At 54.2% G+C, this 11,933-nt stretch overlaps 1 protein-coding gene across 1 annotated transcript; it reads right to left on the bottom strand.

The window, feature by feature from the left end:
* Nucleotides 1–288: 288 nt before the first annotated feature.
* Nucleotides 289–10,244, bottom strand: LOC110080175 (uncharacterized). Its single transcript, XM_020795858.3, has 3 exons — nt 10,158–10,244; nt 4,049–4,174; nt 289–1,815 (listed from the first exon to the last, which is right to left on the bottom strand). The coding sequence occupies exon 3, from the start codon at nt 1,799–1,801 to the stop codon at nt 1,226–1,228; it is 576 nt and encodes a 191-aa protein (XP_020651517.3). The 5' UTR covers nt 1,802–1,815; nt 4,049–4,174; nt 10,158–10,244; the 3' UTR covers nt 289–1,225.
* Between the last annotated feature and the right edge of the window lie 1,689 nt (nt 10,245–11,933).

Below are 11,933 nucleotides of genomic sequence, written 5' to 3'. Positions count from 1 at the left end.
CAGGCTGAGGGAGGGGCGCCTTGAGGTTCTGGTTTCTTCCCTGTTTACCTAGAAATGCAACTTTCGCTTTTCTGTTGCAAAGCTGGCAAACCTTGTTTGTCTTTCGCCCATTTTGTTATTGTCTGGCCTTGAAAGTTGCTAAACATTTAGGTGGATTGTATTGTTTTATTGTTTTGTTTTGTACACCAGCCCGGCACGAGGGCCAAGTAGAAAAACAAGGAAAAGAGGCCAGTGACATCATGGCTCCCCCCCCCAGGTGAAAGGTGCAGAGGGGCATGCATTTCCCCCCCCCATTGATCCATGTCATTCTGCTCACACCTATGGACCGCCCCCCCCCCCCCAAAAAATGCACCCTTGGCCTTCCAGGCCAGCCACGGTGGGCTCCAGCTAGGCAGCCAGAAGGGCCCCGCTGAGCAGCATCTTGTGTGCCTTCCTGCCAAGAAAGGAGAAGACAGAGGCAGGTTCCGTCTCCCATACCCTGGAAGGCTCACCCTCGGTTTTGAACCCAGGGAGCCAGGCAGGGCCCAACAGGGTCAACCTTAAGGGCCGGCCACCAGACACTGAGGACCAAGAGGGATTCTTGATGGGTGAGATCCAAGACTCGTCTCTCCCAGGATCCTGTGCAGAGTTTTCTTTTCAGAGCGGATTCCCGGAATCTCCTGCATGAATGCAGCTGAGATGGAAGACCCAGGAAGGCCCCGACTTTCAAAACATGGCTTTAAGGATGATTGGTCCTAGAATCTCCCAGTCTGGTGGATTCTGGGAGTCATAGTCCAAGAAGCTAAGCACTCATCTTACGTCTCACGTTCATCAACCACATGGCTCTGGGAAGACACAAGGTTTAGCTCATCACATTCCTTTTTATGTGCTATAACTCCCAGGCAGTCCAACGAACTTACATTTTCAGAGCTCTGGAGAGATGGCAAAAATGTTCCTTGTTCTATTTATTCAGACCAGACTGACTGTCAGCTCTTCCTCCCCCCCATCCTGCTTCACTGAGAAGGTGTCAGGTGGCCCCTGTTCTGTGGCCCGTGCCCCCAGAGATGAGCACGAGCGCCTTCGTGCCGGACCAGAGCCCTCGGAAAGCTCAGTGAAGCCGTAGCGAGGGCGGAGCCTTCCCCGCTGTGGCACCAGAGCTGCCGAATGCTCCGTCCCCCATGGATGGACGGACGGACGTCCCCAGGCAGCGGGCTGTGCGTGTCAACTCAAGAGGACAATCAGTCCTTCAGAGCTGGTATTTCTCCAGCAGCTCATTCTGCCACTGGCGCTTCTTATTGGGGAAAGAGACGGGGATCTTGATTTTCCGAAAGTCCGCGATGCACTTGCCGAGCTCAGACTGGAGGGCTCGCCTCTCCTCGCTGGGACGGGGCGCCTCCAGGCAGCTCTCCAGCCCGTTTTCCTTGATGTGGCCGTGGCCGCTGCCGCTCCTCCTCTGCTCCGCCTGCTTCACCTCTTCCAGCTTCTTGAGGGGCTTTGAGAAGTCCAGAGTGGTGGGCCGTGGTGGGGCGCACTCCTCGGGGGCCTCAGGCCAGGGCAGGGACCCGGAAGACCCAGCCTGGGAAGGGGGGCTTTTTTCTGGGGGAGGTGGCAGAGCCATCTCTGTGTCACAATCGTCACAAAGGCTGGCGAGACAGGCGCTGCTGTCGTCCTCAGGGGGGCGCTCCTTGCCAGCCCCGGGGCTTTGGGGTGGGTCTTGGGGGGTCAGTGCCACGCTGTCAGGCGTGATGATGGGGGCCTCCTCCACAGCAGCTATCGGCACACACTCCATAGCAGCCAGTGGGTTGATTTCAGTGGTGTTCATCGGGGCGCCGTCCACTGGAGGAAAGAAACCAGGTCAGTAGCCAATAACCTCATCTCATCTCACACACACACATGCTCTCTCCAACACTTTTCAGGAACTGAGCAGGATTAGGCCTCCTTCATCCCTGGATGGGAGACACACACACACACACACACCCAGGGATCTTCAGGCCATGGTCACCAAGGGCCAGGCACAGGTGAGGGCAGATTCCCACATTCCCATGTCCCTTTCCAGAGGCCCAGCTGGAAGGGGAGCCGGAAGAAAGGCTAGGATGTTTTTCTAATATGTGTGTTTATTTATATCTGTCAGGGGCAAAGGAAGGTGAGGGGGACGAGCTAGATTGAAATTCTGGTGCTGAAGGGAGAGCTTTTCCTGCAAGCGAAATAGATTCCTGGCTCCCATTTGCTGGGGAGAGGAGACGCCTGTCCTTCTGAGACCTTCACGTTTTTTCCTCATGTCATGGGAGCGAAAACTAATGGAGATGGGTCCTGAGAGGGGGGGGGAGTGAGGTCAATCAGGAAAACGTTTCAAGAAAGGAAAGGGGGTGATCTGGTGCTGAAACACACACACCTCTTGCCACATCTCCTTAGAACACACACGTGCACAGAGAGACACCCTTCTGAGTCGTGTACCCCGAAGCTCCCATCCGGATGGATTAATTGCATCTTAATTCTCCACAGACTGCCTTAAGACTTCATTAGAGTGGAATCTAACGCAGTGGAAGCCAACCCACACCTTTGCAATCCTTTTGTGTCGTTTTCATTTTGGTTTCACCGTTGGTGCCACCTCGGCCGTTTTTCTACAGAAAGGCGGGATGTGATGCTGGGCCATCAATCCAGTAAATCCTAACGGCTGAGGTCTGTCTGTGGGGGGGGGGGGACTGGGGGGGGCTGGGAGCAACACCGTCCATCCCTGCAAGTGTTTCCGATTGATTGAGTGGTCACTTCGTCGTCGCTCCAGGCTCCGCATCCAGATTGATGGGGACTCGGCTCTGCTCGAGGCCAGTTTGTTCAGTGACACTGGAGGTTTGGGAGGAAGCCCAAGGTTTTTGGAGGACTGGGCAGGCTTGTCTGTCAGAGTCCCTTCTGCCAGGTGCTGAAATACAGCTGCCTCTGAGAGACCGTTCCCCCCTTCCCTCCCTCCCTCCCTCCCTCCACCCTGCCCGCTTGCCTGCGGGTCTCTCAAGCAGACAAAGGGATAAGGCAAAAGGCTTTGGGGGCACCCTTGCCCGCAGCCCCTTGGGCCTCTCTGGGGACAGAGGGGATGTACTATGAAATCCACAGCCCAAGCAAGCTTATGGGCTGGAGGAACCGCCCTGCTGACCATCCCTCCTTGCCCAAAGGGAACAAGGGGCACCATTCGTAATCTCAGGGAGAGACTGCGTCGGCTCCTTTGGCTGCATCCTGCAGGGACCGGGAGAGGCCAGCGCTCAGGAGCAGAGCCTCTGAGCTGCATCCAGAAGGCCTCAGAGCCAAGCGCCACCATCTCCAGGAGGGGCTGCGAAAGACTCGGGCCTCAACCCCTGGGGACCAGCTGCCCAGCAGAGAACCGGGTCGGAGGGTCCAACGGGCTGACCCCATGCAGGTGTCCTCTGTGCCAAAGGCCCTACAGAGTCTTGGGATTGGTCACTAGGTCAAGTGTGGTGTAGTGGACAGAGTGACCGACTAGGACTCTGGAGAACAGGGTCGCACCACCACCGGGGGAAACCAATGCAAGACCAGGCTTAACGCCAAGGCAGGGGTTGATTCAAAGGTGAAGGTCCTCTCAACCAGACTAGCATGCTCCCTTTTTGGCCAGGGGACTGGACACCCTCAGAAAACAGCGGCCTCTCTTTCACTGGCAGTTTGAGCTGCCCGTGGCCTGCTTTGCCCGCATGGGATAGGACTACATAGTAGATGATGATGCTTGGAGCCTCTTCTCTAATTCTGTGATTCCAAGGCATGGCAATGATAGCCAGCCTACCCCAGGCTTCCCTTTCCCCCTAAACGCCCCTGGCTTCATTTCAGCAGTGCCCGGAGGCCTTGAAGCAATGCGGAGCTTCCATAATCATCTGTATTTTCCATGCCACTCAGATTGGACCTCCACTGCCACCACCACCACCACCCCTGCCACCAACTGCGGATCCAGGCAAGCACTGAGGTTCCCCAAGACTTCAGGCAGCACTTTGAGCTCCATCAGACCCACCGAGCACCTCTTCAGGCCCCAGATCACCTGTGCAGGTGAAAGCCCAGAGAGGAGCCTCCTTACCTAGAAGCACAGCTGCAGCCTCCGTCTTGAGGTCTAAGATTGGCTCGGAGGAGGAGGCGAGATGTTTCCGGATGTTCTGCTCCAATTCTGCTTGGGCAGGAGCCGCCACACTGAGCCAGACGCTTCCTAGAGCATCCCGAGGGGGGTGGGGTGGGGGGAGAGAGAGAGAGAGAAGGTGACGCTTCGCATCCGGACTCTGTGAATCCATGCAACCTGGATCAGAGCTGAAAGAAGGACTCATCAAGCACAGCGCTAGAAACTCAACGTTCGGTTAGCAAGCATCCAAGAAGCATCTTCTGCTCCTCTGAATGCCTTTGGACACTCCTGGACGTTCTTGGGGGTAGAAGAAGCACTCCAAATTCATCAGAGTCAGGGGATATCTTTCAGAACTGAACATTTTAAATGCAAAACTAAAAACATTTAAAAACTGAGAAGTCACATTTACATTCTGAAACCTTTCAATGGGCAGCAGGTTTCATTTCAGCTCCAGTGGCTATTGGTCAAGTTCCATCACCATGCATTTCCTTGCTGTTCTGGGCAGGATAAGACCTATGTCCAGGTGAACAAATATTCCAATCTTTTGGGTGGTGGAAGGGCTGCGGTCCTGGTTCGCCATCAGGACTAGCAGCTTTTCCACCAAATGCTGCCTGGGTGCCCACAAATCCTTCAGCTGAGTGGGCCACTTAGGGCGCCCTGGTTCCATGAACAGGACTGTCCCAAGACACGTTCAGAAACCCACTGGGATGGCATTTCAGTCTTAATTCAATGCCAGCAACAGGACTAGCTGCTCCATCATATCTGGTGGCCCCAGAGAGCTAAAGCCTCTGCGACACACACCGCTCTTTCTTCTAAGGGAGAGAAACGTTCCGGGAAAGGGCGGAAGAGTCATCATGGCCTCTGCATTGGTCAACTCACTCTGCCCAACAGTAGGGGCAATGGAGGAAGTGGGGACAGGTACAAATGGCCAGTTCACAGATATCTAGTAGTATGATGCAGTACCAGCTAGTGATGCGCACGGGGGCCATGTGAATCCTTAATAAGAGTAACAGATGTTGCAGAATATCGTAACATGGGAAACCAGGCTTGACTGGAATGTTCTGTTGGAACCCGTTTCCAACAGTTGTGCTTAAGAGAAGCTGGGTTGGAAAGGACAACGTTCATCTTGATTCTAACATCCATCTCAGAGAGGATCAGCCTCTGTGAACCTGCATGCGCACACACACACACACTTGCATGTGCATGCACACACATGCGCACACATATGTGCATGCGCACACACACCAGAGCAATATTGCTTCTCTTTGATGTTAGTGGAAAGCCTCTTTCAAAATGTAACCTCTGGTGTGTGTGTGTGTGTGTGCATGTGCGCACGCAAGTGTGCATATATATTCTAGCATCTGCCAGCAATGAGCTCCTCAAGCAGTCAGGGAAAAAGCTGCAAAAATCCAGACAATATATGCTGCTTTCTCAGGACTTCAAAGCAGGACTGAAAATTACCCAGAGTGTGGCAGGGCTGTGTGTCACAGGAGAAGACCCGGCCCTTAATCCCCATGCCTGAAGTTGTGAACTTTCTATGTGTCTGTCAGCAAAAACAGACATCCAGCCTCTGGGACTGGTTTGTTCCATGTGCAGGTGCATAAGGGTGGGTGGAAATCTATGAGACAGAGCCAACCTTGGGAAGGAAGGAAGGAAGGAATATATAAACATATAAACACAAAAGCCAGTGAAAACTGCATATTTATAAGGCAAGGAACGTGATGTGGGGTGATAAAGCTGCTCTCCACTGATGGCTTCCTTTAAGTAAGGACAGATCAAAGTAACCAAACATGGTCTGCCCACGAACACATCTTGCTGGCGAGAGGAGGAGGAGGAAGGCCCGGCAGCCGCCTCCCTCCCTGCCCCTCTTTCCTCGGTGAAAGGCTGTTGGCACAACAACAAAAACTTTGCGTGTTCAGAACTGTTTAGTGCAAATCTTTCTGGACCTCCTTAGCAGGGCTGTGCCAGGCATTCACCCACAGTCTGAGGGAAGGGGGGGGGAAACCAAGATTGTTGTTTCTGGGAGCTGCTTTCTTGCTACCATCGCTTCAGTCCACGGTGCTATTTTTAAAAAGCCAGCACCTGATAACTGGGCTGGTTTGGGAATCCTTATTCTTCACAGGGGCAATAAGGGCAGCCAGTCAGGGGATCACGTGCTGGACGCAAGACGCTCACAATGACTCTCCCATTCCTGCCCCGGCACCCCTTCCCTTCACTCCGATTGGGCAAAGATGTTTATTCCCGGGGGGGGGCAACCACCTTAAAAAAAGGAGTGGCGAGGGGAAAAGCCCCTGCCTGTCTCTTGGCTTGGCTGTGGGGTTGTGCAAAAGGGCAGATTTTCTTCGACAGGTTTGCCTTTGTTTATATCACACTTAAGCTTCAGCAGGAGTTCTTGACAAATTAAAAACATAAATCAGGCCCATTTCTGTAAGAATGACTTTCAATCATACAAGAGGAAAGGATGGGAGGAGCAAAATACGTGAAATACGACTGCCAAGCGGTTGCCTGGTGTGTCTTTCAGAGACCATTCACAGTAGAGTGAGGCTTGCAAGGTCGAAGGCCTGGGACCTTCTGGTTAGCAACCGTTACGACATCCACCCCCTCTCCCTTCCCTGTTTCCTCTGAGCTTAGTTGCAAACCTCTAAGTAGCTGGAAAAGGAAATGCATTTTCCTAGAAACAATACATTGTTGCAGGCAATCCCTGATGCCGTCCAAAGTACTGGAGGGTGATTTGATTTTGAACATGCAATGAAGAGCCACTAACTTTACAAAATACCTCTTCCCTGTGTGATTATAAGGACCAATCCAGTTGTCTGCCTTTTTGGCCTGGGGGGGGGGGGAACAGGAGGGCGGGGAGAAGGTTGGCTATAAGGACTCTCAGGATGAACACCGGCCCTTCCAGGTTCATAATTATACTACTGCATACAAACCCCTGTCTTGAACTTCTTATACTAACTTCCAGTTTGCTTCCAAGCTCACTTCGGGTTGCTGGTTTTCACTTACTGTGCTCTGGACAGCTGGGGGCCAGGATAACAATCCCCCCCTCCCTGTGCTCCTTCCCAGAAGTCGAGTCACTCGGCCAAGGTCCTGTTGCACCTCAGGCCACCAAGAGAATCTAGCTTGGTGAGTGAATACACAAGACAAAGCTTTCACTGCAGGAGAGCCTTGAGTCTGGAGCTCCCGGTCAAAGGAGGTTAGGCTGGCGCCATCCCTGCTGGGATCCCAGTAGAGAATGAAGGGTTTGAGGTGGTCATAAGAACCTAAGAAGAAGAGCCCTGGGCTGGATCAGGCCAAGGGCCCCTCAAGTCCAGGTTGAAAAATAATAAATACTGTAAGCTGTTTGAATAAAGAAATAACAAATCCAGATATACTAAAGGTTAATTCACAACCTTCTTGGGTCGACTGTTGTTGGCAATATTCTGCAGAAAGAGGAACAGAATTGCCAGACTGAGCTGAACAGGTACATTGGGCAATCCCCTGAGAAGCTTCCCACTCAAGGAAGAGGGTGAGACCCTTCCCTCCCTCCCTCCCTCCCTTTCCTTCCCTTCCCTTCCCTTCCTTGTGTTGTGCTGAGCAGACCCTCGCTTCCCCACCAGCACCCCGGCCCCATTTCGCTGCAAGATCCCTTCGGTAGGGGACAGGGCGGATGACACCAGCCCTGTCTGCCCACCTGTCCAGCTGCAGTTCTGTGGCCACAAAGGAACGGGCGGGCTGGCCCCCTGCTTCTCCGGACTGCTGCGACCGGAGCTAATGCTTATTAAAGATTTAAAAGGCAAGCTGTCAGCCACGCCGCTAAGAGAGGGGCTTTTCTCCTGTTTTAGCTCTAGCCTTTCTCTTAGACTAATAAGATTACAGGAAGGGAGCAGAAGAGGTGGCCCCACAGAAGCCAGGCTGACCTACTAAGCACAGGGGAACGGGGCGGCGGCTGAGGTCCTAATTTCCTCTGGAGCAGACGCGTCACCACCTCTGGTGCCCGAAGAGGTGAAGGAGGGCGTCCAGAAGCTCTCCTGCCCTTCCATGCCCTCCTGGTCAAGGTAGAAGACCTCCTTCCACTAGTGGAGGAACTGGGAGGCCGTGGAGGAACTGGGAGAGGGGCTGGGGGTGGGGGGGTGGAGGGAGAGGGAAAACCCTCCGCAGGGGGGCCCCTTCCAAGAGGAAAGAGCCACCCAAGCCAGCCTGAGCGCAAGGAAACTCGGTTGAGTGCTGTGCTCCCACGTTCCCTGGTGATGGAAGTGCAGGAGGTCTTTTGGCCCACCCTACGCAGCACCCCTTCGCCTGGCAAGTCAAAGAGCACGGCTTGGAAAAGAGACTCTGGGGGCAATGACTAGCCACAAGGCAGGCCTACCTGGCCAGCAGACGTGGGAAGAAACAAAGCCCTCCGTAGTTTGTCCAAAAGCATTTTGTAGGTGAAATGTCAGGGCAGGAGGGGGGGGGGAGGGATTTCTCATGCCCATGGGAACTGGGCTCCCCAGGCTCTCGAAGGGGGAAGGGCAGAGGAGGCCACAGACAAGCAGGTGCCCGTTCTTTCGCCAACAGCCTGCCTTTCCTCAAGGCAATCAAAAGCAAAGCATGTGGTCCTTCGTCACCATCGTATCATCAGCACAACCCTGCAAGGCGGGCTAGGTAGGGAGCAAGCAGCCACTCCAGCATCACACGCTGGGCGTTGTGACGAAGCCGGCATGTCCACACAGGCTGCCCCGTCCTTGATCCGCTGCTCTAACCATTATACTGTGCTATCTCTTTAAAGTCAAGCTCAGCTCTTTCTAGACCAGGAAGGGTCATTTTTGGAGAGTCGGGGGCACAAAACCCAAGCCAAACACAGATAGAAATCTTAATTCTTTTTTTGTGGGTTTGGGAGGGAGTTGCGGGTCCCAGCTTTGCTTTATTAGAAAACCACCTGCCATAGAGACCCCCCGCAGGAGGAGCCCACTCCTTCTTCCCCGTCTCCCTGCTGGTAGGGGGTCTAATTAGGTCTTAGAAAATGTGCCCCCGAGTGGAGGATGCGAAGGTTCGCTGAGATGCCGGCCACAGGAACCCAGAAGAGCCGGCGGCTGGAAGGTCGTCCTGCCGCCTCTGGCCTCGAGGTGCCTTTGGCTGGTCGAGATCCTCGTGTCGATGTGTCACGTCACATGAATGGCCAGCTGCTGGGCCTTGTTGTGCTGTGGGTCAGAGAGGCTGCTGTTACCGGGGCATTAATTGTGTGGGTCTTTCTGCCTCGCAGGGGCAAGGCAGCCTTGCCAAGGCCGAAGGGGCAACACGAGAGAAAGACTGGGAGCTGGCACGCTCGTTGCTGCCGTTGCTTCTCCGCTGAGAACTCAATTGAGTCAAAAGCGAGGCCAGGCATGCTGTCGGCAAAGGGGCAGCCCTTCCCTGGCGCGGCGACCCCCCAGGATCATGGCTACCTCCAGCTCCAGAGCAGCCAAAGGTCCTCCTCACCCCACCCCTATGCTCCCATCCTTGGCCCTCCTTGATCTGCTGCCAGAGGGGTGTTTAGGACCACCAGAAATGGCCCATGGTTCATCCTGGCCCAGGCCTGCCAGCTCTGACCGGCAGCCACCACCATGGCTTTCCAGTCCTTCTCTACGCCATGCCCAGAGAGGTGTGTCTGGGTCTCTTTCTCCAAAGCAAGGACGAGCCGTACCTGACCCACCTCAGCTTCCAAAACCTGCCAAGGTTGAGGCATTGAGGATGGGACGGTGAGGACCTGAGGGTCAGGACTGAGGACTCTTTGGAGAGAGGCGAGCAGGGACAAAACCAGAATTCCTGGGGCCTCGGCCTGCCTTATGTTCACTGCTGGACCCAGCGCTGTGGGTGGTTTTGTCTGTCAAGATGCATCCTAGTTTAAAAGGTCCAATCTCCTTTGCTTTACTGCTGACCCTTGGACAGAAACGCCAGTAGACGGGCAGAGAGTCCCTGAGAGGATTTGGGCTCCAGCAGCCCAGCCCACACGCCGTGCTCAGTCCATCTAGAGGGAAAAAACATGGCAACTCCACCACCACCACTGCCATCACAATCATCACAACCACTAACAACCACAAGCACCACACCCTTCCATTTTCCATGTGTGCCTTACCTGGGAAACTGGGGTGCCCCAACCCGTCCTGCAAGTCCTGGCCACATGTCGAAGAACCTGTGGGGGGGGGGGAAATAGAAGGAGGCATTTAGTTCCAACGGCCATTCCTCTGAAAAGGGGGAGGCACCAACTACTCCCCTCCACCTGGATGTCTCTTAAGAAGTGCCTCGAGTGTGCTACGTTGGCGTGTTTTCCAGACCTCAATGAGGAGGCCCTCCTCTCAAAGGTCAAGAGCAACAAGGCTGCAGCTAGGGTTTCATGCACACTCCCCGAAGGGGGGGGGCAGCCTCCTGAGTCCCCAAAGATGTCCATTCTGCTTCTCAGTATCACCCTTTGCCAAAGAGCGACCTGGGGCATATTTTATTTTATTTCATTTTTGCCTCAACACTGATTTTACCTGGCCTGGGACAAAGATGTCCCCTAGTGAAGGGGCCTCATCTGCAGCCGCCCAGCTGGCCTCTGAGCCAGCCTTCAAACGGAACAGGCCGTCCATCATCCAGGCTGCAAACCCGGCTAATACGTTGCGAGGCTCCGGAAATCTGTGTGCAAATGGCTCGGGTGTTTGGTGTCGTTCCAGCGCTCGTGCGCTCTGTCTCGTGGGGCTGACGGGAGGGCCGGCTGCCGAGCCTCCTCACGCAGTGAAGCCAGCTGACTGTCCATAGGGCCATGGTCACCTCCCCATGAGGGTCCAGGACACCCCCACCTGGCCTCGCACAGGGAAGCCCAAGGTGTGCGGCCGGTCATTCTGGGGCACGGACCAGAGAAGGAAGGGGCACCACAACTCCCCCAGCGGGGAACGGCAGAAAGCAAAATCTGGGGCACCCATCTCAGCACATCTGTGGAAATGGCCCAGGGCAAGTGGGCTAAAAGGCCTCAAGGCAGCTGCCACAGCCAAGACGGCCAGGTTGTCCAGGGAACCCAAATAGATAGGGCCGTGGCCGTGTCATGGGGTCTGGAATCCACAACAAGCAGAGTAGGAGTTGCCGTGCATTGCTAGCCCTGTTGGAAGGTCTGTTGATGGCGCCTCCCCAGAGGCTTGGATCGGGTCGCCGACAGAGGAGGGGGAAGACCCCGTCCTGCCCGACGTCCCAAAGTGTACCTTGAATCTTGTACATCAGCAATGTTCAGATTGCTTTATACTGTATGTATATGCTTTTAAATGCTCCATTGTTTGCTTTTCTATAGACCCTTGTTTGCATGTTTGCAATAAGGAACAGTAATATACTTCCTAATGCGATACCTAACGAGAGGGAGACACAACGAGCTGAGCTTGGATCCTTCAACATGCAAAGCAAGGTCTGGGCTGAGCGTGCCTTTCAAGGCGGGGGGGGGAGGCTTGCCTCCCATTACAGTCGGAGACAGTTAAGGCAAAAATTAAGATGATGGATTGAAAAAGAAGCCAAGCTGGCTGTTTACCTTTGGAGGTCTGATCAGGATTTAAAAGCTCTCCTGGTCCCCCCATGAAAGGATAGCTTCAGTCTAGCTCCCATGGAAAGCAACCGTTTTCCCCTCCCCCCCTTCTTTCCACCAGGCATGCACCCAAAGAACCCCCTCGTATCCATGGGACATAAACCTGCAGCGGTGAAATTCCACCCTCCCATTGTAGGGAGAGAAATTAATCAGCAAATAGCCGTCCCTCGGCTTAGAAGAGGAGCTAAATCTCCATGGAGTCATCTCTTTTTCTGCTGGTCCCAGTGAGCTCTGATTACTGAAATAATAGCTTGATTGTGATTTTAGGATTTCCTCCCCTGCAGTTGTTTAAATGCACCCGGATTT

Source organism: Pogona vitticeps, chromosome 11 (genome assembly GCF_051106095.1).
Source record: "Pogona vitticeps strain Pit_001003342236 chromosome 11, PviZW2.1, whole genome shotgun sequence".
NCBI classification, from domain to species: domain Eukaryota; kingdom Metazoa; phylum Chordata; class Lepidosauria; order Squamata; family Agamidae; genus Pogona; species Pogona vitticeps.
This window is presented reverse-complemented; position numbering and strand designations above follow the sequence as displayed.